The 27,870-nt window shown below is 41.2% G+C and overlaps 1 protein-coding gene across 1 annotated transcript in view; it reads right to left on the bottom strand.

Moving 5' to 3' along the window:
* Nucleotides 1-27,870, bottom strand: part of LOC126470622 (spermatogenesis-defective protein 39 homolog) — a 125,910-nt gene that overhangs the window by 49,262 nt on the left and 48,778 nt on the right. The window contains exons 6-8 of the mRNA XM_050098581.1: nt 26,786-26,922; nt 25,098-25,125; nt 2,989-3,127 (exon numbers count right to left, since the gene is read on the bottom strand). Of these exons, the coding sequence (XP_049954538.1) occupies nt 2,989-3,127; nt 25,098-25,125; nt 26,786-26,922 (304 nt within the window). The remainder of the gene's footprint in view (nt 1-2,988; nt 3,128-25,097; nt 25,126-26,785; nt 26,923-27,870) is intronic.

The raw sequence follows: 27,870 nt of genomic DNA, 5'->3' as shown, positions 1-27,870 counted from the left end.
AGCTGTAAAAGAAAACAGTGACATACACTTCAATTCAAAATAATGCAGACTTTTTAAAGACAAACATCACCTTAATTTGTACTATCAATATCTCACATGCCTAATTCTCTCCACATTAGACCATCTGCCAATGTTCAGGTGACACTAAATACACTATGTTAATTACAAATTTACCATCTCAAATTCTAATGTTTACCACTTCATAAAGACACACTTGTTCAAGTATTTCTGCCTATTATGCTGCAGTCAAATGAATTTGTTGGAGAAACCCAAATTCCATCCCCATCAATGGATGACATTATCAATGGAGACTGTAGCATTATGAAGGTCTATTCAGACAATGGCTTACCACTAAATGAAGTTGAATCTTGTTCCCACATGCTCCCACACAGAGGTGAGACATTACGGTTTCAAAACTTAAGCGCAAGTGTCTGTAAATTCCTGCTTTTTCCAATGGTTTGCAAGCACCACTGCCCAATGTTAGATCTTCCTGTACCTTTTGGCTGGGTTCATACCCTAAAGTGACAGGGTATTCAGACTGTCACGTAAAGATTATAGTGATGTGCAGCCGTTTGTGAAGTCCAATGTTTTTCTCGCATTCACTGGCAACACTACTGACCACATAGCGAAGATCTTGAAGAAGTGGAATAATGCTATAGTTTGCAAACTGATCTAAAAGATATAGAGAAACCTAAGGTTATCTGAGAATGCTCATAAGATGGATCTGCTTTACAGCCAGGAGATGATCAGATTCAGTTTGATATGACTCAAGTCCTTGTTGCCACAAGCAAATACATACTGAGGTGACAGAGATCATTAAACACCACAGTAATTGTAATCTGAAGCAGGAGTGTGTTTAACAGAATTATATCTTGACTCCACTGCTGAAAATACACGTACCAGTCTATCACGGTGGGACGATAGCAATAGTGGATGACAGCAACCGACACTAGTCTATTACACTCGAGGTTTGAAAGTGTGACATTACACCTCTAGATGTGAACAGGTGGAAATTAAATTTTACTTCAGCAGGCCAGAGTGTGAACTGAACCTACAGTGAAGACTGCTCCTCCTGAAGAAGTCCTCTGGAGATGGGAATGGAAAACTGGGTTTCTCCAAGAAATTCATGTGACCACATCATTATAGCTCAGAGTACTTCAGTGACTGTGACTTTCCAGCACTGAAAGTTTGAATTTCATTCACAATTTAGTATATTTCATTTATAATTTTTAAAAGTATTTGGATGCTAAACCTACTCAGTTAAACAAGAAACAAATCTCAAGTTTCCACAGTCATTATAATTAGAAAATGAAATTATTTAATGCAAAAATACAGGGTGTTACAAAAAGGTACGGCTAAACTTTCAGGAAACATTCCTCACACACAAAGAAAGAAAACATGGTATGTTGACATGTGTCTGGAAATGCTTACTTTCCATGTTAGAGCTCATTTTATTACTTCTCTTCAAATCACATTAATCGTGGAATGGAAACACACAGCAACAGAATGTACCAGCGTGACTTCAAACACTTTGTTACAGGAAATGTTCAAAATGTCCTCCGTTAGCGAGGATACGTGCATCCACCCTCCGTCGCATGGAATCCCTGATGCGCTGATGCAGTCCTGGAGAATGGCGTATTGTATCACAGCCGTCCACAATACGAGCACGAAGAGTCTCTACATTTGGTACCGGGGTTGTGTAGACAAGAGCTTTCAAATGCCGCCATAAATGAAAGTCAAGAAGGTTGAGGTCAGGAGAGCATGGAGGCCATGGAATTGGTCCGCCACTACCAATCCATCGGTCACCGAATCTGTTGTTGAGAAGCGTACGAACACTTCGACTGAAATGTGCAGGAGCTCCATCGTGCATGAACCACATGTTGTGTCGTACTTGTAAAGGCATATGTTCTAGCAGCACAGGTAGAGTATCCCGTATGAAATCATGATAACGTGTTCCATTGAGCGTAGGTGGAAGAACATGGGGCCCAATCGAGACATCACCAACAATGCCTGCCAAACATTCACAGAAAATCTGTGTTGATGACGTGATTGCACAATTGTGTGTGGTTTCTCGTCAGCCCACACATGTTGATTGTGAAAATTTAGAATTTGATCACGATGGAATGAAGCCTCATCTGTAAAGAGAACATTTGCACTGAAATGAGGATTGACACATTGTTGGATGAACCATTCGCAGAAGTGTACCCGTGGAGGCCAATCAGTTGCTGATAGTGCCTGCACACGCTGTACATGGTACGGAAACAACTGGTTCTCCCATAGCACTCTCCATACAGTGACGTGGTCAATGTTACCTTGTACAGCAGCAACTTCTCTGACGCTGACATTAGGGTTATCGTCAACTGCACGAAGAATTGCCTCGTCTATTGCAAGTGTCCTCGTCATTCTAGGTCTTCCCCAGTTGCGAGTAATAGGCTGGAATGTTTCGTGCTCCCTAAGACGTTGATCAATTGCTTCGAACGTCTTCCTGTCGGGACACCTTCGTTCTGGAAATCTGTCTCGATACAAACGTACCGCGCCACGGCTATTGCCCCGTGCTAATCCATACATCAAATGGGCATCTGCCAACTCCGCATTTCCAAACATTGCACTGACTGCAAAACCACGTTCGTGATGAACACTAACCTGTTGATGCTACGTACTGATGTGCTTGATGCTAGTACTGTAGAGCAATGAGTCGCATATCAACACAAGCACTGAAGTCAACATTACCTTCCTTCAATTGGGCCAACTGGCAGTGAATCGAGGAAGTAAAGTACATACTGACGAAACTAAAATCAGCTCTAACATGGAAATTACGCGTTTCCGGAAACATGTCCACAGAACATCTTTTCTTTATTTGTGTGTGAGGAATGTTTCCTGAAAGTTTGGCCGTACCTTTTTGTAACACCCTGTATATGACAATGACAATGGAATGACACTAGTGTTACCTTACAATAAGAAACACAAACACGTGCACCTTACACTTACCAAGTAGCTGAACATAGTTCAAAACTGTCCTTCGGTCAATTCCGTCAGTGATAAAGTAATTTTTTGCACAGAATCGAAGCTTCTGAATTTTCCTTTCAACATTGGAAGTATATCTAACAGCGAGATGGAATTGTTTCATCTGCAATGAAAGAAAAATTTTATGCCAATAACACCATTAATTATACAGATCTTCAATATGAATAACAATTGCAAAACAACATTATAACCAAAAATAAATAAGTTGCTTCATCCACCCATTAAATGACAACATATGGTGATGAATGAGGCTGTTAGCCTCCTCTTTATAATATTCTGGAAAAAAAAAAAACATTCATAGGATAACATCTTAGTTAAAATTACACTTTTGCTCTCCCACATACTCTTGACAAAGCAGATGAGGAGGATGGGAGAAAGGGGGTGATGAGGCTATGGCAGCCACTAGAAATACACGCTAAACTCACCTAATTATTAATTCATATAAGATCTCCAGTGCCTTGTCTCTCCAGTTATCTACCATCTCCCACATGCTCACTGCCTGGACACAGACAAGATCTCGTCTTGTGTCTCAGTGCCACCCAGGACTGGAGAAAATGAATCATATTCTCCACCAAGGTTATGACTATTTTTTGTTGTGCCCTGAAATTCAGAATATTTTCCCCATTATCCTCTCCAACCTTCCCACAGTGGTCTTCTGACATCCACTGAACCTTATCTCCTTGTCACCTATATATACTTCACCCCTGCTCCCGTTCCCTTCCCTCGAAGCTCTTATCACTCCACTAGACCTAAATGCAAGACCTGTTCCATACATCTACCCTCTACCACCTACACCAGTCCTGACACAGGCATCTCCTACCCAACGAAGGCAGAGCTATCTGTGTGGCCAAGGAACAGCTGGACCACCCAGTTGATAAACATGCTGCCCAACATGACGTGCTTAACTTCAATGGCTGCTTCACAGTTTGCCTCAGCTCATTCCTTCCTACCAACACAAGCTTTTCTGAACAAGTGGGAGCTCTTCCTACAACATATCCTTCATTCCCGTAACCCCTCCTCCCCCCCCCCCCCCCCCCTCCACCCAGCCACAACTTTTGTTAGTCCCTGTCCACCTATCTATCCCCTTCCCTGCTCTCACTCCAGCACTACACATACCTTACTACTCGTTCCCCCTTCTCCTCTATTCCCCCCCCCCCCCCCCCCACCAGTACATCCTTCTGACGCTGCACCTAGCAGCCCTATCCTGTCCCCACCACATACCTACACGCTCCCTCAGGCAGGACAGCATCTTCCTCCACGCATACCCCTTTCTTCCCTGTGCCACCTACTTACCCCATCACCCACCACCAGAGGATTGCTTCTCCAGTCACACTCAGTCATGGCCCAGAAGCAGTGGCCATGTGTGTGAGAGTTGTGATTGTGTTTTCACTGTGCCTGTCTGCGACTCATTGCCATTATATAAATCTGAGGTGCACTAAACTGATGGTGCCCTACTATCACAATACAAAACATATTGCTCTAAAATGTTGTATGAAGTATCATAAAACAGTACAAAATCTTAATGAACAAGTAATGTAAAGAGCAATATCCTATTCAGAGGTATGTTAAAATTACATTGTCTCATCTCAGTGGTTGAAAGTAGGAGCACCATTACTGAATCATTGGCTTCACATATTAGAGCTTGTATACCATTTCAACCTACTTTTATTCCCATTGATACATGACTGTGTGTCTTAACAGTGAGGTGACACCATGTGAGGAGCCAATTTATTTTGTCACTGTGTGTACATGGCACCTGTTTTTCACAAAGCGCAAAATTTTCACAAAATTTTACACATTTTGCTCAAATTGCGAAATAATAGGCGAAACTTTGCAAAATCTCATCATTTGAATTTAACTGCGGAAATTCGATTGGAGTTATGGGAATACAATCCGGATATCAATTGTACACCATTTTGATATATATAGTATATCGAGTATTCCAAAGACATTCTACAATTATCTGGCAGTGTATTCAGTATTGCGTGTTGGAAATCGTTGTGCATCGCTGGTGCATTGAGTGTGGTATATTGTGTTTTGTTTTCGTGCTACAGATGATTAATATGGTAGTGACAGTTTTTGACCAAGAAAAGGAATTTTCGTCAGAAGGATTTTATGTTTTCGACAAAAGTAGGAAGATACTTGTGTGCAAATACTGCAATGTGCGTACTGAGTGGCAGAGGATGGACACGTGCCTGAAACACATTAATAACAGTTCCTCCCATAAGAAGAACAAGGAGAAGGCGCTAACAACTACTGGTATAAGAAGACAAGCTATGCTCACGAAAGTCACTGCAGCAGCAAAACGAGCAAAAAATGATAAAAGAAGAATTCATTTTATCGACTACTCGAGCCTTCACTGATGCAAATACTCTGATGGAAAAAGCTGATCATCCGAACCTGAGAGAATGTCTGTCGTTTCATCATAAAGAATTGAAACTCTTTCGACTTTCACGGCTCCTTTTAATCTTCCCTCTTCTTCTTTGATGATTCGAGGTATGTAACCTTCCCGTAGTCTTCCAGCTGAGAGTAAGTCTCCAGCACCTCGAAAATGTCATTAGAACTGCTATTAGAATACTATGTAATGAATTAAATTACGACATTACCCAATTATAAGACTTTTTTAAGAGGGTGCTCGAGGAAAAATTATTTTTAATATAGGCCTATTCTGACCTACAAAAATTATTGGCTATTGAGATTACCTAATCTTTGCTGCGATTAGCAGATGGCAAATTAATTATTACACAAACGTGGTATCCAGTAAATCCTTCTATGAGGCAGTGTAGGCTTCATACATCGTTGCCCGATTGTGTCCTAGTGAGGTGACATCAGGTTGTGCCACCCAGGGAGATGAACCATGGACTGTAGTCTGCCATGGTTCCCCAGTAGCTGATAAAAGTACTTAGTTGTGGTGATGGTGCAGTTCAGAAATTATTTGTCGGGGGAGTGAAAGTTATTGCAAATGCAAATGCTACCGAATGTGTGCCAAGCAATTATGAGTGTAATGCAGAAACTTGACATTCAGTACAGAAATGTAGTTTCTATAACTTCAGATTCAGCCCATTATATGGGCAAGTGTATAAATGCAGTTAGGGTTTTAGTTTCAGAAGGGTTAGTATACACACAATGCTTGGCTCATAAATTAAATTAGGTTGGCAATGTGTGGACTGTGGAACTTTGTGATCTGAACCATTGTGTTCTGCAGACAAAACACATATTCCTTAATACCCGAAAGAGAAAGCATGCATACATTCAGTTCTCAGCTCAGAAATATGTAGGTGTACCCACAAAAGCTAAACTTTTCCATATTCCTGTCATCACCAGGTGGAACTCGTGGTTTGAAAGTGTTGAGTACCTTGGAGAATATCTCTGTGATATAGTAGAATTTGTTGAAACTGTTGAAGATCAGAGTGTAGCTGTCAATTATTTTAAAGCTTTGACTTCTGCTGAAGCAAAAAAAATTCAATGCCTAGCTATTTTTCTTGTTGAGCACTGCTCAAAATGTTGCAATTTGCTGCTGACATTTCTTACAAAACTGAACCACTTGATAGAGTGTGATCCAGGAAAAATTGTCATTTCTTTTATAAGTAAATTGTTTGATCCAAGAAACATAATAAAAGGCAATTTAGACAGTGTTGAAATCTCTCAGCTGATAAAGAAAATTCCCATTCTACAAGAACTTTTAACATCAGAATTTCTTGTACCATACACATTGTTTAGGGATTTAGTAGCTAGTTCTTGTAGAGAAGGTAAAGATGTTGATGTGATTGGTATTCTTCTTTCCCTGAAAGTAGAGTATGGACTTTTTGTGGAAGCTGCAGTGAAGGCTCTGTGTATCCCAGTCAGTAATGTTGATAGTGAGAGATCATTTTCTAGATATTGCAATTTAATGTCTGACAGGAGAACAGCTCTGACTCCCAGTAATATGGAAGTCATTGTATCCTTGCCTTTCTCGGACTGACTTGTGTGTTATGTACATAGACTAGGACAGGATAAATGTTTTCCAAACTTTCATGATTTGGTATTTGTCTTTTAATAAGATTTATAATTTTTATGCTTTTTCAATTTATGTAAAATAAAAGATATTTCACTGAAAATTTGCTATAAATGTATTTCCTTTACCTTTTACCGCTTAAAAGTGAAAATAAAATTTAGCAAAATTATTGACAAAATGGAAAAAAAACTAGCAAAAAATATACCGAAATAACTTTTTAAAAATGACAAAATCAGGCAAAAATTTTCACCACAAACAGGTGGATCTACATATAAGTATTCTCATCTGCTTCACTTTAAGTCTAATTTTCCTAAATTATTCTTTACCTATTCTGAGTTATGTTGTACTTGATTTTCCTAAGTACTATCAGACAATTGCTTCAACATGACTAAGGCAGATATTCTCCCACTCTTCTTGTACTTTTGCACTTGGGTTCTAACTCTAATGAGTTATGAAACAATAATATGCATTTTCTTCCTTGCCCTAAATACCAACATGTCCTGATATGCATCAGAATGAAAATTCCTTCTTCTGTAATTATACGTGGAGAAGTGAGTTGGACAGTATGTGTGGTGTCACCGCCAGACACCACACTTGCTAGGTGGTAGCCTTTAAATCGGCTGCAGTCCGTTAGTATACGTCGGACCCGCGTGTCGCCACTATCAGTGATTGCAGACCGAGCGCCGCCACACGGCAGGTCTAGAGAGACTTCCTAGCACTCGCCCCAGTTGTACAACAGACTTTGCTAGTGATAGTTCACTGACGAAATACGCTCTCAATTGCCGAGACGATAGTTAGCTTAGCCTTCAGCTACGTCATTTGCTACGACCTAGCAAGGCGCCATTACCAGTTACTATTGATACTGTGAATCATGTACCGTCAAGAGCGACGTTCACCATTAATGGATTAAAGTTAAGTATTCCACCAGCTACGTCCGTTTTTTCTAAATTATAATTTCCTTGTCCTGTTCCAGACCTCACGCCAGCCTGCATGAGCTAAAACGCGTGCCTTTCGGCTTCCTCTAGTAACACGGTGTTGGCTCTCCTGCCAACCCACAACAGTATGGACCTATTTCTCTGGTGCACAGATTTTGGATAGCTCCCTGTCCATACAGGAAGTTGGACTAGGTGGGTAATTTCATGGTCTGATTAAATCTACTCTGCTGCAATGCTTTCAAAATTATATGTTACACTATAGAAAAATTATATAATAATTTATTTACCAGATTAAAGGGTCAGTGATCAGGAATGCTTTCATTCTAAAATATCTTGCCCATTCTTCATGTTTTGCAACACAGACAAATATCATTACTTTACTTCATTATAAACAACACCATTTCTTGCTTGTACTGATGAAAACTCTCTTCTGTTAATATAATGGTACAATTCTCAAATTACTGGCCCTGTCCCCACCACCAGCAGCAACAGCAGCAAAATATGCACACACTTCTAAGATGATAGATCAGAAGAAAACTGTCTTACAAGATAGATAGTTTCCAAGAATATGCAGACCTCATGCCAGTAAGAAGTTGGATTAGTTTAGGATTTTTTTATTTTTTTATTATGGTATGATTCAGTACGTAAAAAGTAAAACAAATCAATTTTATGGCTAGAGGATAAGAAGCCACTATGGGGCGTAGGAAGTCTGCAGATAAACTGCATGAAATTTATCACTTTTTAGCTTGCTGTTACTGTGTATGTGTATGCCCTGAAATTCAGTGATTATTAGTCAACTGATCAATTAAAACAGTCAATGCATACAATAAATCATTGAGCCTTCCAGTGTGTGTGAAATAATGTATGTAACAGTACAAGTTGCAGCCACAGCCAAGTATCAAATCTATGATCAAGTATCAAATCCAGGACATTCACAACTGTCTTTGCCAGCTGCAGTTTTTGATCTGCCAATGCAGCATGAGGGAGCCACTTCAGTGCTTACAGCCTACTGCAAGTCAATGGCCTGAGACACTGACCAACCAGCGAGGAAGACTGGAAATGGAGGGAGGGTGAAGGCGGGGAGAGGCGGCCAGATGCCCACCCTTAGATTGTGAGATAAAAACTAGATCAGCTGATGAGGCAACTCAGTGCAGCTGAAATTCGGCAGTCCAACAAGATGTGGATGACAGTCAAGTGGGAACCACAATGACAATGAGGTGGGTCCTCGCAACGGTGACCATGAGTCAGCCAAGTATGACCAGCACAGAGGCAGCAAAGGACAATGGAGTCCCTGCAGGTAGCTTGCATGAATTACTTCCACAAATTTGTTGTCTCCTTGATAATATGTAGTTTATTTGGTGTACTGAGGGTGCACTCTACAATATCCCAGATCCCAAAAACTTTATGGCATAAGACCAATTGTAGATCAGTCTCCAGCATGCCAATATCCAGAGTTGGTTTACCGGTAGTCTGTTTGGCCAGCCTGTCAGCCAGTTCATTTCCTGGGATTCCAGTATGTCTGGGGGTCCAAATGAAGGCCACTGAACATCCACACAGTCGTTGAGGACAGAAACTGACTCCTGGGTAGTCATTACCAAAGGATGGCGAGGGAAACACTGGTCAAGAGCTTGCAGGCTACTTAAGGACTCACTACAGATAAGGAAGGACTCACCTGTGAAGGAGTGGATACGCTCAGGAGAATGACAGATGGCTACCAACTCTGCAGTGAAAATACTGCAGCCATCCGGCAAAGAGCGCTGTTCAGCATGTCTGGCATGAGCATAAGGGAAGCCAATGTGATCATCGAGCCATTGGTGTAGATTATTTCTGAGCCCTGAAACTCGCAGAGAATAGAGAAAAATTGGCAGTGGAGGGCCTCTGGGGAGCTGCGACTTTCAGGGCATGGGATAGGTCCAGATGAAACTGTGGTCGAGGCATCGACCACAGAGGTGTACATGAGTGGACCCGGGGGAAAGGTAGCAGAGGGAAAACTTGAGTTCAGTGAGAAGGGACCAGACACAGACTGCAATCAGAATCCCCAATCTGGGCCGCAGCTGCAAGAGATGGATCACCATGTTAGGGGAAAGGAGACGGTAATTTGGATGGTGAGGCAAACTACGAATGTGGGTGGTATAATTCACAAGCAATTGTTGTCACCTGATCAGCAATTGGAGTAACCCCAGCTTCTACGAGGAGGCTGTTCACTGGGCTCGTTCGGAAAGCCCCCGCTGCAAGTCGAACTCTGCAGCGATGTACAGGGTCCAGCACCCCCAATGCTGAGGGTGATGCTGAACATACGCCACACTCCCATAGTCAAAACAGGACTGTATAAGGGCTCTGTACAGCTGCAACAATGTAGGGAGATCTGCACCCCAGTCAGTGTGACTCAGGAATCAAAGAATGTTAAGATGTCACCAGTACTTTTCCTTAAGCTAATGAAGATGAGAGAGCCAAGTTAAAAGGGTGTCAAAGACCAGTCCTAAAAGTGATAAGTCTCCACTACATTAAGCAGTTGGCCATTGAGGTAAAGTTCTGGATGCAGATGGACAGTACGATGATGGCAGAAGTGCATGATGCAAGTCTTGGGTGCTGAAAACTGAAAGCCGTGGGTGGGAGAACATGTCTCCACCTTTTATACAGCTCCCTGCATTCGACGTTCAGCCCCTCCAATAAAGAGGAGCAGAAAGAAATACAAAAATTATCAGCATATAAGAAAGAGGATAAGAGGACCCCACTGCTGCTTCGAGAGCATTAATGACCACTAAAAAGAGTGGGACACTCAGTACAGAGCCCTGCGGGACCCCGTTCTCTATGATATGGGGCAAACTCGAACTCTGAAAGTGTGGAGCAACAAAAAGTTCCATATCAAAATTGGGAGCGGGACGCAGAGGCCCCACTTGTGCAGAGTAGCAAGGATGTAGTGTCGCCAAGTGGTATCGTAGGCTTTTGTCAGGTCAAAAAAGACGGCAATAAAGCATTGACAGCAGGAAAAGGCCGTTCGGATGGCAGACTCCAGGTACACCAAATTGTCAGTGGTGGAGCAAGCTTGGCAAACACTGGCCAGAAGACCCTGAGACTCAAGGAGCCAACACAACCACCAGCTCATCATACGTTCGAGCAGCTTGCGCAGAACATTGGTGAGACTGGTAGGACAATAGCTATCAACATCTAGCAGGTTCTTATCAGGTTTTAGCAGTGGCACAATGATACTTTCTCGCCAATGTGATGGGAATTCTCCATCACTCTAGATGCGGTTAAAGAATGCAAGGAGGTTGCACTGGTAATCCGCTGACAGATGTTTAATCATTTGGTGATGGATGTGGTCTGGCCCAGGGGATGTGTCAGGACAATTGGCATGAGCACTGAGAAATTCTCACTTACTGAATGGAGCATTAAATGACTCAGGGTGGCATGGAGCAAAAGATAGTTGTCGTTCCACCCACTGTTTTAAGACATGAAAGGTGGGGCGGTAATTCTAGGATGCAGAGGTACGAGCATAATTGTCAGCAAGATGCTCTGCGATTACATCTGGGTCAGTATATACAGCTCCATTTGTGAAAATTCCAGATAAACATATAGGGCTCTGATATCTGTAAAGGTGTCTGAGCTTGGTCCACACCTGGGAAGGAGAGGTTTGTGTTCCAATGATGGAGATCTGTTGTTCCGTTGTTTGATGGACCTAGGCATGGAGCTGTTTGAAGGCAATGAGGTACTCCAGGGATGGGAGCTGCTTGTGATGTTGGAGAGCCTGCCTACAGTCTCTAATGGCCACAGCAATTTCTGGTGAACCACCAAGACACTGTCTTCCACTGGGGGCAACCTGAGGAACAAGAGATTTCTGATTCAGCTGTGGCAACGATGGTAGTAGTGGTGGTCTGGATGACCTCATCGATGTTGCCATGCAACGGAGATGCAACAGTGGTTGGTTGGTTGGTTTAAAAGAGGGATAAAGGGACAAAAATGCTAGGTCATTGGTCCCTTGTTCCGAATAAAACAATGTCACAAGAATGAGAACAAAGAAAGAGACTTACAACACAAAACAGAAAGAAAGGAAAAAACACAATAATGACGTAAGGGCAACAAACAATTAAATGGAAAAAAAGGGGACAAGAAAATGCCAGAAATCCATGAAACAGTTAGAAGAGATTAAAATAACAAAGCAGATTACCATGGCTGGCTGGCCATGAGAATAACAAGCAGAAGCCGGCCACTCTGCAGCACATTAAAACCTCCGCCCTGGAAGTGCTAAGGTGGAGGACACAGAGGAACAAAGGACAGGTGCTAAAACTTAGATCAAATGATAAAACCCACTCTCACAAATAAAACGTAAAACTAAATCAGCCGATGAGACGTTGTCACATAAAATTAGCAGCAACAAGTTCGGCAACCAAAGATTTTGTCGCAGGGCAGTCAAAGTGGGGCAGTGCACCAGAATATGAGCCACTGTCAACCGGGCGCCACACTGATACTGAGACGGGTCTTCACGGTGCAGGAGGTAGCCATGTGTCACCCAAGCATGGTCAATGTGGAGCCGACAGAGAACCACAGAGTCCCTGCGAGAGGCTCAAATAGAGGTCTTCCACACATTCGTAGTCTCCTTAGTAGCACAAAATTTGTTATGCATACTGACTTTATGCCATTCTGTCTCCCAAAGCCGAAGACCTTATGGCGTAATACTGAATGCAGGTCAGTTTCAGAAATGCCGATCTCCAGAAGCAGTTTCTGTGTAGCCCATTTGGCCAGCCTGTCGGAAAGTTTGTTGCCTGGGATTCCGATGTGACCTGGGGACCGGACAAACACCACTGAACGACTGGACCGTTCCAGGGCATAGATGGACTCCTGGATGGTTGCTACCAAAGGAAGACGAGGGTAGCACTGGTGGATAGCTTGCAGGCTGCTCAAAGAGTCAGTACACAGAAGAAACGACTCCCCAGGGCATGAACGGATGTGCTCAATAGCACAAGATATAACCACCAGCTCTGCAGTGAAAACACTGCAGCCATCAAGCAAGGAATGCAGTTCAATATGTCTTCCATGGACATACATGAAGCCAGTGTGAACATCAGCCACAGAGCCATCGATGTAAACAACTTCACGTCCTCGGTACATGTCAAGAATCAAGAGGAAGTGACAGCAGAGAGCCACGGGGTTAACTGAGTCCTTTGGGCCATGTGAAAGGCTCAGGCGAAGCCACGGTCTAGGTGTACATCATGGAGCTGTACGTGAATGGACCTCACTTGTAGGTGGTAAAGGCAAGGACTCCAGTTCAGATAGAAAGGATCTGACGCGAATGGCAATTGTAAGCCCTGAGCTCAGTCGCCGATGAGGGAGATGAAACTCCATGGGTGGGAAAGGAGATGGTAATTCAGATGCGCAGGAGAACTATGAACATGTGCGATGTAATGGCAAGCAGTTGTGCATAATTAACCTTCAATGGAGGGACACCAGCCTCCACCAGGATGCTGGTCACTGGACTCGTCCTAAAAGCTCCTGTAGCGAGTCAAACACCACAGTTGTGCACTGGGTCGAGTACACGCAACACTGCGGGCGCCATTGAACCATAAACCAGACTCCCATGGTCAAGGCGGGATCGAACAAGGGTTCTGTAGAGCCGCAGCAGCGTGGAGTCATCTGCACCCCAGTTAATGTTGCTCAGGCAGCAGAGGGCATTGAGGTGCTGCCTGTATTTCCGCTTAAGCTGACGAAGGTGAGGAAGCCAAGTCAATCGGGCGTAGAAAAAAACCAGTCCTAAGAATCGATATGTCTCCACGACAGTGAGTGGATCATCATTAAGGTAAAGTTCTAGTTCCAGATGAACAGTACGACTTTGCGGCTGAAAACTAGAAGCTGTGGGCTAGAGCCCATGACTGCGCCTTGGGGATGGCTCCCTGTAGGTGCCACTCAGCAGCACCAGTACTGGAGCAGCAGTATGAAATGCAGAAGTCATCTGCATACAGAGAAGGTGAGACAGGTGGCCCGACAGCTGCTCCTAGGCCGTTAATGGCCACTACAACTAGAGATACACTCAATACAGAGCCCTGTGGGACTCCGTTCTCCTGGATATGGGGGGAACTATGGGAGGCACCAATCTGAACATGGAAAGTATGGAGCGACAGACATGAAATTTTGGATAAAAATCAGGAGCAGGCCCCAGAGACACCACTCATACAATGTGGCAAGGATATGATGTTGCCAGGTCGTGTCGTAAGCTTTCAGTAAAAAAAAAAAAAAAGATAGCAACGAGGTGTTCGTGCCGGGAAAACGCTGTTTGGATGGCAGACTCAAGGGACACAAGATTATCAGTGGTAGAGCAACCATGGCGGAAACCGCCCTGGCATGGAGCCAGTAGGCTATATGAATCCAGGACCCAAACCAGCCGCCAACACACCATACACTAGCAGCTTACAAAGAATGTTGGTGAGGCTGATGGGCCAATAGCTATCCACATCAAGCAGATTTTTAGCAGGTTTGAGCACTGGTATGATGGAGTCCTCCCAACATTGCGATGGAAAGATGCCATCGCACCAGATCCGGTTGAAGATGACGAGTAGATGTCCCTTGCAGTCAGGCAAGAGATGTTTAATCATCTGACTGTGGATCCACTCTGGCCCATGAGCTGTATTGGGGCAATGTGCAAGGGCACTGAGGAGCTCCCGCTCTGTAAATTGGGCATTATAGGGTTCACTGTGGCATGCAGTGAACGAGAGGACTTTCCCTTCCATCCGCCGTTTGAAAGTGCACAAGCCCGGGGCGTAATTCTCTGATGCACAGGCTCGAGCATAGTGCTCAGCAAAGTACGCAGCAATCTTGTTTGTGTCGGTAGATAACACGCCATTGATGGTAATGCCAGAGTCACCTGTTGGGATCTGGTACTCAAAAACACGTCTGATCTTCAGAATGAGATTTTCACTCTGCAGCCGAGTGTGCACTGATATGAAACTTCCTGGCAGATTAAAACTGTGTGCCAGAATGAGACTCGAACTCGGGACCTTTGCCTTTCGCGGGCAAGTGCTCTACCATCTGAGGTACCCAAACACGACTCATGTCCTGTTCTCACAACTTTATTTCTGCCAGTACCTCGTCTCCTACTTTCCAAACTTCACAGAAGCTCTCCTGCCATCTGATCTTCATCCTAACTGGGGAAGGTGACATATGGTACCCAATGGTCGAGACGTACCTCTCTCAACACTCCTGTTTCCGTCTTTTTATGAGGTGGTGAACGCAGGCATGGAGCCATTTAAAGGCTATTAGATGCTCTAGGGAAGGGTGCCACTTATGCTGCTGTAGAGCTCGCCGATGCTCTTTAATTGCCTCAGCGACTTCCGGCGACCACCAAGGTAATGACTTTCGCTGGGGGTACCCGAAAGAACGAGGGATCGCGTTTTTCGCTGCAGATATGATTGTTGTAGTGACAGCAGAGGTAAAGGCTTCCCAGTCTGCCTTGTTGAATGCCCATCTGGGTAGGCGTCCATGAGCATGATGCCGGGAGAGTGACAGGAAGATGGGAAAGTCGTCATTAACACACAGGTCGTCATATGTTCTCCAGTGGACAGGTGGGAGAAGTCTTGGGCTGCAGAGGGATAAATTAATGGCCAAGTAAGTGCCGTGAGCCAAACTGAGATGTGTGGTGGCCCCAGTATTTAAGAGGCAGAGGTCGAACTGAGACAGTCAAGTTTCGACATCTCTGCCTCAGCATGGTGCCACCCCACAAGGAGTTATGAGCATTAAAATCTCCCAAAAGTAGGAAAGATTTAGGGAGTTGATCAATCAGCACAGCCAATGTGTTCAGGGGTACTGCACCATCTGGAGGAAGATATATGTTGCAGACAGTTATTTCCTGCGTCGTTATTATCCTGACAGCCACAGCTTCGAGAGGGATTTGAAGGGGCACAGGTTCACTGCATACTGAGTTCAGGACATATAGACACAAACTCCACCTGACACTCTATTATAGTCGCTAAGGTTCTTGTAATATCCCCTATAGCCATGGAGGGCAGGGGTCCGCATTACCGGGAACCAGGTTCCCTGGTAGGCAATGCAGAAAGCAGGTGTAAAGCTTAAGAGTTGCTGTAGCTCAGCCAGGTGATGGAAAAAAAAAAAAAAAAAAAAAAAAACTGCAGCAATTCCACTGGAGGATGATGTTTACATGAGGCTGGGAAGGCATGAAGCATGCAAGGAGGCAGGTTATGCCTCAGGGTCACCTGCTGCTACTGATTGAGTATTTGTATCTATTCCTATAGTGGATGATTCATCAGTGAGATCCAGGTCCTCAGGGGACGCTAAGATCTCCACCTTATCCTCAGATGCAGAACTGGTAGGGGGTGTTGGTGTTGGGGCCAACAGAGGGTCCCATTTCTTAGCACACTTCTTCTTTGTTTGCTTGCTCTCTCGCTTGTCTTTAGGGGATTGCTAGGGAGACTTCTCCGAAACAGTTTCAGGCACGGAGGAAAACCATGAGGCTCTTTGTCCAGCAGCTTTTGGCTCCCTTAGCCACTGGTGAGTGTCCACCATGGCATTAGTAGAGACCTTGGCAGAGAGGGTTCCAAGGAACCCCTTCCACATGAGAGGAGCCGGAGGAGGCTATTGCTTCTCTGGCATGGTGGAGGGAACCAATGTTCCCTGCATTTGAGGGGGCCTTGCTCCTGAAGTAGGTGCTTTGGGGGCAACGAATGAATATTTGCCCCTTATCACCAAGGGGGCAGATGTATTCTGGTGGCCCGGAGGGGCCACTGTTGCCCACCTTATCCTTCTTGCTCGTATGATTTTCGTTACAGGAGCATCGGCATACATAGTGTACAATTCTGTATTGTACCTTTTCCTCCATTGTACTCTGTCATACACAGGGCCAATTATCCTCCTCAAAACTTTCCTCTCAAATCCGTTGAGTAGTCTTGTATTGATTTCTGTCAAGGGCCACGTTTCGGTAACATAAGTGAGAACTGGTCTAACAAAGGTTTTATAAATAGTAAATTTTGTTGGGTGACTGAGTGAGGAGTCTTGACTGGAATAAATTACTTAAGGCAAAATATGCCTTACTTGCTGATATCAGCCTAATCTTAATTTCAGTTGAGATGTCATTAAAGCAAGTGACTGTGGAACCAAGGTACTTGAAGCTATCAACTCTTTCAAATGTGTATCCATTCACACTGAAAGTTGACAGCATAAGGCTGTAAAACTTTTTTCAGTACTGGTACTGTCTGTGCTATGATGTCTATATCATCTGCATATGCTAATATCTGCACTGACTTGTAGAAGTGGTGCCCCTGGTCTGTAGGCCTGCTTCTATAATCACCTTCTCAAGGGCTACATTAAATAATAAGCATGCTAATGCATCTCCTTCACATAGCCAATTTTTTATTTCCAGGGGGTCTGAGTAATTTCCTCGAATTCGAATGCATCTTCTTACATCAGACATCATCATTTTAACCATTCTCAGGAGCTTTTCATGCAACCCTGTCTCCTGTGAGGCATGAAACAACGGGTTTCTATTGATGCTGTCATGCGCAACCTTAAAGTCAATAAAGAGGTGATGTGTCCCAATTCTATATTCAACAGTTTTCTCCAAAATTTGGCATCCAAATCCGCTTTGGTATATTCCAATTTCTTTACCACCTGTGGGAGTAGCCAATCAAAAATAATATTGGATAACACCTTGTACTGCAGGTTCAAGAGGGTGATTCCATAGTGGTTTCTACACGCCATTCGGTCACCCTTTTTGTGTATGAAACATAATATTCCTTCATTCTATTCATCTGGTATCCTTTCCTGTTCCCATATGAGAGTGATAAGTTCAAACAGAGACTGCTCTAATGTTACTCCTCCACATTTTAGCAATTCTGCAGGAATGCTATCAGTGCCATGGGCCTTGTTATTCTTGAGTTTCCTTAAAGCTTTTTTAATGTCCTCTAACTACTAGGCCATCCAGTGGCTGTTCATCATCCAATCCTTGCTCGCGATCTTTAGAGAGATCCTGCTCTATCTCTCGATTCTGCAGGTCATTAAAGTATCTTCGATTCAGCAGGTCATTAAAGTATCTTCACCATCTTTCCAGAGTCTGTTTACTCTCACTTATTACGTTTCCTTCTTCATCTCTACGCAAGCTGGTTATTGGAGCAAATTGTCTTCTAGCATTGTTTAATTTATAAAGAACTTCCTTGTTTCATTCTTGTTCTTGGACAATTCCATACATTCTATTTCAGCCTTAGTCCATTCCCTTTCCTTTCGGCGACGTGTCACCTTTCCGATCCTCCTTTTCTCTAGATAATTCTCCAACAAGCTTCTTGTGCAGTTCGCCTGTAGTGTCTTTTGGTATGCAGTGTTATTTTCTTCAGTCACTTTCTCAAACTGTTGTAAACAGTGATGGAGGATATATTAGTGATGACTTAATGTCTCTGTTAAGTGTGTTTGTTGCATCTGGAAAAATGCTTCAACCTTAAGTACCAACCTAATAAATTCCCTATCATATCACGATGGTCAGATGGCAATGCTAAAACTCACGAACACGAAAACAGTTAAGGAACAAACCCACATAAGCTCTGTTAGAATAATAAACAATGAACTCACCAATATGTTTAGAAACCTCAAACACTTTTAAGTCAACTTCACCCAAAGACAAATAAAAATTAAGTCAAATGTAAGTAGGCCAAAAGACAGGATAACAGCAAAGATTAGAACGCCAAGACCCTGAAAAAGGGAACCTCACCTACAACAGAGTGATAGTTCAAACATATCAGTGAAAATACACTGTAAGAGATTATGTAATCAGACTGTGTAATCAGCAAGGCAAAAACCAAGTACTCTGCACAACAAATTTACAGATAAAACAGTAAAATTAAAACCACACGGAAAATCATAAAAATCTGGAACAAACTAGGACAAAAAATTAAAACAACCAGGCATAGCACAATTCACGAAAGATGGGACACACCAGAAGAATCCAGAAAGGGTAGCCTAAGAATTCAATAAATTTTTCCTCTCCATAGCTGAAAAATAGAGGACCACAAAACACTCAGCCTGCCTCAGAAGCCATACAACTACTTAGTCTTACTCAACATACAGCAATAATGACACTGCACATGTAATCCACAACACATAACAAAATCATAAAAATCATCAAATCCCTAAAAGTGCCAGCTCTTTGGTGGTTATTTAATCACCAACATATTGTGCTATTTAAGTAACCAGCCTGTGAAAACAGGAGTATCTCCTCATGGATTAAAACATGCTATGGCAATTCCAATACGCAAAGGCGGTGGTAGACAGGCAACATCTATTGGACTATATCTCTGCTGCAAGTCCTTTAAAAAATATTTGAGAGGGTAGTTTACAACAGGCTATATGTACACCTTACACACAACAGCTCACTGAAAACCTCCCAGTTTGGCTTTTATACAGTGCTATTGGCGTAGACAACAATATTCAGTCCAGCAAAAGAAATTTTAGATGAACTGGATTGTAGAAGATATCCTGAGGGAATTTTCTGTGACTTCAGTAAAGGTTTTGGATGTATATAACATAATGCACTAATACAAAAACTCCTATACTATGGCAAAGGCAAGCCTGTAGTTTGACTGGAACTTTACCTACTTATGAGGAAACAAAGAGTTGCTCTAACAGGCACTGGTGAAACAACAAAATCACAGTGGAAAACTACTAAGTACTGTGTTCACCATGGCTTGATCCTACGACCAGTGATCCTCTTAGTGTAAATTTCTACACTACCAGCATTAGTAAATAACAAGGCAAATACAGTAATGTTTGCTGATGATACAACTATCTGGATCAAGTGGGTGTAATCCCTGATGCAGAATACAACTGAAACAATAACACACAAAGTATACAAATTGTTTGCAACAAATAGTCTATCATTAAACCTTTCAAAAATAAATCAATTGCAGTTTCAGACAGGAAATAATTAGTTACAAGCTCTTGAAATAGATATTGATGGGCAGATCAATGATGAACCTCCACATACAAAATTTCTAGGCATACAAATTGATAATTAATTAATGAAAATATTGATCACCTGCTCAAGAAATTAAGGTCAGCATGCTCACCACTAAGACTTATGTTGCTCTTATGTTTTCATAGAAATAACAATATTGCATATTTCCACTCTCTGGTCTGTCATGGCATAATACTCTGGGGAAATGTTGCAAAAGTGGAAAAAGCTTTTCAAATACAAAAACAAGCTGTAAGGTTGATCTGTGGAGTAACAAATCGGATATCCTGCAGGCATCTATTCAAGACCCTTGGAATACTGACACTCACAAGGCAGTATGTTTACTCATACATGATATTTGCTATCAAGAACAAAAAACTATTCCAAACTACCTGTGACATTCGCAATCATATGAAACCTTCACAAAGACTCAATCCCTCAACACAGAATGATGAGGATTTATCCAGTGAGGAATACAGGTTTACAATAAACTCCCACTGAACATAAAAAAAAGATACCCTCACGTATTCAAAAGGAAACTGAAATAATTCCTTGTAAACCATAATTTTCAAAATTTAAAAGAATTTCTGGAGCTATATATTATGTAAGAGATGAATCATATTATAAATTATATAGTAATATTGTACCCTATGTATGTAGATGCAGTGATGGAAACACCGCAAATGAAAGCGTGTGCCCTCATAAGTGTATTGTTTGAAGTAATATATGTGCCAATAAGTAAGGCAGAATCTCAATTCAAACAACTGTAGTGTAGATAATGATAACTAATACCCATAAGGAAAATTTACCATATACACTTCCCTTGTTTTCCTACCCCTCTTTTTCACCATGTAATACTGTAATCTTTGATGTGCCCTGCATTACAGAATGTAATTTAACAGGACCAAATAAAAATCAAATCAAATCGAGGTCTTTCAAAGCCCCAACCACAGATGACAACATTGGGGAAGTGCACAATATGGAACTGGATGATTGGTGTGCAAAGTTGTATGGACACTAGCAAAAATACTGTGGTACATTTTACACAAAAAAGTAACTATACAAAGATTTTTGCAGGATGTGTGACAAATTTGTTGAATACTTACCAAAAGCAAATGTGAAAATTAATTTTGCAGTCATTTTTGGGATGTTTTAAAAATGATCCACTAAACTTTCTGTGTGGATTTGTAACTCTGGATGAGAAATTGATCCATCACTTCACAAGAAAAAAAGGCCCTTGACTAAAAAAGGCAAAATTGATATCATACCCTGAAATGATTCTAGCATAAAGGATTTGTTGTTTTGTTTTATGATTAGCTTGTGAAAGTAACAACAATAACAGGAAAATATCATATAAACCTCGTGGATCACGTTCACGTAGAAATAAGGGATAAGAGTCCTGAGCTGCTACTGGGGAAGATGTTCATCTTTCATGAAGACAATGCACCTGCACACACAAAGGAGTTTTGGTAAGGAAAAATTTATATTTGAAGTACGATTTGTCACCCAATGACTTCTATCTGATTTCATGTCTTAAAAAAAATCTGTGTGCGAAAAACATTTTAAATCTACTGAAATATTTACAGAAAGTGAAAATTGATCTTTGACAGATTTTCTGGAGTCTCACTTTAGGAATGGACTCTAATTACTTAAAAAAAAAGGATGGACTGTGTTGACATATATGGGGATTACATAAGAAAATAAGTGAATTTACAGTCTAAAGAGATCTTTCACTGCCATACTGAGTACTTTATTCTTTGTCCCAAGAATTACGGAGTAGAGTTGTGGATAAAATTCACAGTTCATCATTTTTTAATGGAAATCTTATTTTCAACTTGGTGCCTGTCTGTTTCTGTTGAACTGGTTAAGTTGGTTTCCTTGCTTATATCTAAAAAATATATTAAAAATTCTTGCCACTTGTGAATTAGCCCCACCATTGCTCATCCCAAGCCCTGATGAGGAAGGAGGGTTGGGCATGGGGTTAGCAACCTGAGCCTGAAAACATTTTTATCGCTACAGAAATAACAAGATGAATTCAGCGATCCAAACATGACAGTTATGAACCTGCATGTGAATCTAAATATCGGCATGGACCTGATAGTTACTTGAATATTCCAAGGAAGATGTGACTAGGTATCCAGCCACCAATGAAATGGAATTCAATGTTTATTGCAAAAAATATCACCTGGATTGGAACTTGGAATGTGCTATCCTTACACAGGCTGGTTTTCACAATTACTCCACAAATTTGATCTTTATAAACTAGAATAATTGGCCTTTGTGAAGTTCATTGAACGGGCAATGATCAAACAGTCAGTGATGGTAAAACAGTCCTTTATTCAGGGCATAAAAATCAATATGTGCATGGTGTTAGACTAATACTTAGCCATAAACTGGCTAAGGTTCTGACTGGATGGAAACCAGTTAATGATACAGTCATCACTGGATGCTTTCATTCTACTTACACCCAGACAATTGTTGAGCAAGTCTGTGCACCAATGAAAGATTCAAACTATTAAGAAAAGGATGCTTTTTTGTTTGTACAAATAGCTGATGGAAATCATCTTCACAAGGTACATGAACCTATCATGCTGCAGATGTTGGGTCAGACGACTTCTCAGTCTGACAGGACTTGAAACTGAAGTTCAAATTACAGCAACACCGACAACCTAAGCGAATGTTTGATGCAGCAAAGCTAAAAGACAAGGAAGCAGAAAACATATTTGTAATCAGCCTTAAAAATCAACTCCAGGAACTGAAAACGTCGAAATGCAATGGTTTAAATTCAAGGATTCTGTGAGTACATGTTCTGAGCAGACAGTTGGATGACAGAGAATAACACGAAAACAGCAATGGATCCAAGACCAAACGTGGCTTGTGTGAACAAGCTAAAGATCAAATAGTTAGACGAAAATATGGTAAATTAGACTGCTGAATCAAAAGCAGTCATAGAGCCAACAAAAACAAATGGTTTGAATGGAAAGGCAGAGAGGCACAAAATGACACCAGGATAGTACACTTTATTGGTTGATAACTTACTGGAGCCCATAGTTCTTCAAACAAACCTATAAAAAAAGGCAAACTCCTGAACACAAAAGACGAACAAGCTGCCTGATGGGTTGAGTACTTCAAAGAGACTTTAAACCAACCAAATGCACTTAATGCTTAAAACTTAAAAAATGAGCCAAAATTCGCAAGAGCTAATGAAAAATGAGGTGATAACACAGAAGTATAGTTGTACATGACAACCACAACACTCAAAAATAATAAAGCAGCTGGTTTGAATGAAATCTCAGCTGAAATTCTGAAATATGAAGATCCATATTAATTTCACCACCTAACTAAACTGTGCAATACAATGTTGACAAACAAGGTAAGTTCCAGATGACTGGAGGTGAGGCATCATTGTTAAACTACGAAAAAAAGGAAGTATAGCTGAATCTACAACCTGGAAAGATATCAACTTCTCTTGGTGCCAGACAAAGTCATTTGCCTTGTTCTCCTACAAAGGATGTGAAAAGCAACAGCATGCTGATATCCTCAGCATTGAGCACCCATAAGCTCCTCCAAAAAGCAGCAGATTCTTGGCTACAAGAAGAACAGGCTGGCTTTAGAAGTGGAAGGTCCTTCTCCTAACAAATATTTGTTCTGCAGAATATAATAGAACAATGCACAGAAACTTTGTTGATTAAAGAAACATTTGTGGGTATACACAAAGAATATTGTAGGCCTATATGGGATTCCTGACCATCTTTTGATGCTTTGAGAAACCTCTATCTAAATTTGAGTTGATAACAACAGAATATGGGAACATTCCTTTAGTATTCTGACACTTGTCAGACAAGGATGCATTTTGTCACCATTCCTTTTCATATTAGTCATACATTTCATTATGAGAAAATCTATGGAGAACTCCAACATGGGCATATGCCTGAATGAGCAGTCTAGGCTTACTTTACTAAACTGAACTTTGCTGATAACAGTGTTTTCTGGCAGAAACATCAAAACGTTTACAACTAATGACTTCCAAGCTGGATGGAATGGCCAGTTCTGTAGGGCTTAAAATAAACGGTGATAAAACAAAAACAATGTGCACAGAAAGTAGAAATGTATCTATTCAAATTATAGTGCAACAGAAGATACTACAAGAAGCTGGGCAATTTCAATGTCTTGGCAGTGTTATCTGTAACATCAGGGACGTAGATGCAGTCAACACCAGCAGAATTGGAAAAGCTTTCGCAGTCTTCCAATGAATGCACTCCGTATGGCAATTAAGACTCTATGAGTATGTCCACAAAGCTTCAGCTGCATTCCTCTAACATACTATATATGGCTATAAACACATAAGAGACCTGGAAAATGTCAGTAAAATCGGCACACAAGCCCAATGTTTTTCTGTAGATCGGCTACCATGACCACATTTCAAATGATGATGCAGGCTACTGTGAAGAAGTGGTATACACAGCCTTAGATGGAAGAATCCCCAAATCAGCACTGTTGTGGAACTGAATGGATGGATAAAGAAGTTAAGAAAGATCTCATAATACCTTTAAAAGAACTTCTGCAATGGACATGCAAGAAAAATCTAGTGCTTATAAGCTACTATACATAAGTCTAATAATCAAAATATTATCTAAATATTTTGTTTTGGTGTCATTAATTGGGCTCACTGACTTTTAAGCATACATCACAATGCACATTGTTATATTTTAATGAACTATGCACTGTGAAACAAATCTTTCAATCAATACATTACGAATCAAAGTTCTACTGTCTTGCTCTTCGTACATTGGAAAATTTATGTCCAAAATTAAATTGTGTAACCAAATAATGTTTCTAAATTATTTATCTAGTCATAATATATGAGAAAAATTTAAAATAGTATCACCTGAAAGTCAAGTATCTTTCTGTCTGACAGATATAATAGCTGAGAATCAAGATTCTAATAAGCTGTTCAGAATTTCCTGGCACAGACCTACATACAGTTAAATCTTCAAATAAGGTATTTTTCAGTTAAAACTCACAAACACACACGTCTATTTGCTGATCTCGGGTAGATTCCTCAACTTTAAAAAGAAGACAACACATCTTACACTACTTTAACCCAAAACTGTATTTTATTACAAGTAATCTTTAATGATTTAGTAGTACATAACTAATGAGAAAAAATTTGATAGATAATCATACACTTATCTGCACTTACTGCTGCTTCTCTGTTTTGCCCCAGCATTCTGAAAGAAAGAAAGAAAGAAAGAAGAATACATTACATTTTAAATGATGTACACAGAGATATTGGATGATAAATAGTGTGTGATTCTGACTGAAATATTTCCCAAAAATATTTTTACAATTTTTGCAGGTAGACAGCAAAATCCAAGGCTGACTCAGATATTTCTTTTCCTGAGGATCGAGACCGCCCTGAAAGGCATCAGTTTTGGGTCGACTGAAGTTGTCCATGATGCCATGACAAGGGCCCTTGGTGGTATCCCCATTGAAACCTTCCAGGGTGCATACAATGCATGACAGAGCTGCTGGAAAAAGTGTGTGGATGACCAAGGAAACTACTTCAAAGAATATTAAATGTTTGTGACAATACCTACAGTTAATTTGTTGGTTAAAAAATTGCAATGCTTTCTGGACACACCTCATACATTTGGTAATAACTGTAAATTCAGCATTTTTATGGTGGGAAGTTCACTTAACATCCTGTCGATGACAGCAATTATCTCAATATGATAGCAATTGTCTCAATATGACTTTGTGTGGTCCACATAGTGGCACTATCCAATGTTGCTGTAGAAACCGAGTAGCTGGCACAACATTACTGTTGACCACAGTGGTGTCTCTATCAGATAGTGCTAGACACCATGAGCAGCCTTAGATAGAACCACACCAGAATCCAGCATACAAGTCGGCCCAGGGTCGATCTGAGTAAGTTGTGAGGTGATCTGTGTAATGCATGCAAATGTGTTACTGCTTTGGTTAAGATAATACTACAATGGATTCTGTTTATCACAGCAGAAGTTTGAATATGATGTGGAGTGAACTTTGGTTTGGGCCCACATGATGCCAAGGTTGTTTCGACTTCGCTGCAGAAGTTTTGCCGGGAAGCCCTTACACAACCTCCATACAGTCCTGTACTAGAGCATGGGATTTCCATATTTTTGCAGCTCTGAAGAAAGACATTTGTAGCCATAGATTCACTCTGGATGAAGAGTTCACACCTGGGCACAATTATGGTTCTGCAGGAAACCACAAACTTTTTTCCATGGAGGCATTGACCATCTTGCTCACAGTGGGATAAATGTATTAAAGTTATGATCATTACTTTTGAAAAAATGAACAGTTTAGTTATTTTTTTCCCATCTGTCTCGTATTCACGCGACTGTCCCTTATATTTCATAATACCCAGAACTCAATATGTTCACTGGCCCTTCAGGGATCTAAAAATTCTTATTACATGCCAATACATTTTTGTTTTTTTCCTAGTGGTATGGCTCTGAGCACTATGAGACTTAATACCTTAGGTCATCAGTCCCCTAGAACTTAGAACTACTTAAACCTAACTAACCTAAGGACATCACACACATCCATGCCTGAGGCAGGATTCGAACCTGTGACCATAGCAGTCCCGCGGTTCCGGACTGCAGCACCTAGAACCGCACGGCCACCGTGGCCGGCTTTCCTAGTGGTGTTTGTGGCTAACAACAAGAGAGAATTTAGGATGACCTGTGCAATTCACATCCACAATATTAGAAGTAAATAATTGCCATGTAGAGTATGTATACTTATCTCAAGGTCAAAATGGAAATTTACACTCTATTGTAAAAGGCGTATAACAAGCAAATCTATTGAGCAGAATCAGTACTAAATTATACTTGTAACACTTACGTTAGTAAATCAGTAAGTTCCTGGACCTCCATACGAGTTGTAAGGTATTGCACATATTGGGAAACGGCTGCTGGACGAGTTGCAAGTATGCTGTAGAAGAGTGATTTCTTCAGGGTGTGAACAAGAAAAAGAACAACCTGTAATAACAATATTAAAATATTAGTATCATAATCCTGCTAATGGCATGGATTAAATTCCAAGAAATTTTAGGTGTGACTATTGACATTTAGTGATATTTTAACTAAAATTATTGCAGCACTAAACATTACAGTATAGGTTTAATCTGCCAATAAATTAGTTCACAGCAGTGTGGTTACTCCACCACTATGCCCTGAAGGCTAAGTACTGAGTGTGTAGCATATCATGTTATTTTATACAAAAGCATGCTGATCAGTGTAAGCCCTTCACACATTTTAAACATCATCCTTTCCCAAAGAAAGCATACAGTTTAGCACCAGAGAGAGATCTTCATTTTATTTTCACCTCAGCCACATCCCAAAAACGTAGAAAAGTTGCCACTGGCTGTTCAATGCACCTGGCACCAAATATGACATAAATCACCACTGCTAGGCACATTATACATGTCCTCATCTTGGCCTTCCTAGACTTCACATCTCCAGAGGTACTTCAAACTGCTTTGCCCCAGGTTATGTGGAAGTGGACATATACCACTTACAAAGAAAAGAATTTAATAGTTTAATGTAACCTATCCTACAAGGTAACAAAATTCTTCACTCATATCAGCCTCACACATCATCAGTTCTGACAGTGTCTTATCAAATTACTCTTGCATCACACTTGCAAATTATACAGAAAGCTAAGAGATATTTTTATGCAGTTGCCCTTAACTGTTACACAGAAGAGAAGTTTCAAACCCTTCTCATCTGGTATCAATGTTCCATAAATTCAGTAACTTCCAATTTTTTTTTTCCTTCCTGCACTTTATTTACGTTCCACAAATGGTAAAACTGCTCCCTCTGCTCTAGTGACATTCCATTTAAAATACTCTAAGTCAGCCAGGTCGTATTTAAGTGAGATCTGGCAAGAAAACTTCCTGTCAGAATGGTGATATCAAAGAATCAGAT

This window comes from Schistocerca serialis, chromosome 3, assembly GCF_023864345.2.
Source record: "Schistocerca serialis cubense isolate TAMUIC-IGC-003099 chromosome 3, iqSchSeri2.2, whole genome shotgun sequence".
Taxonomy (NCBI): domain Eukaryota; kingdom Metazoa; phylum Arthropoda; class Insecta; order Orthoptera; family Acrididae; genus Schistocerca; species Schistocerca serialis.
Note: the sequence above shows the minus strand (reverse complement) of the source record. Positions and strands in the feature narration are given on the sequence as shown.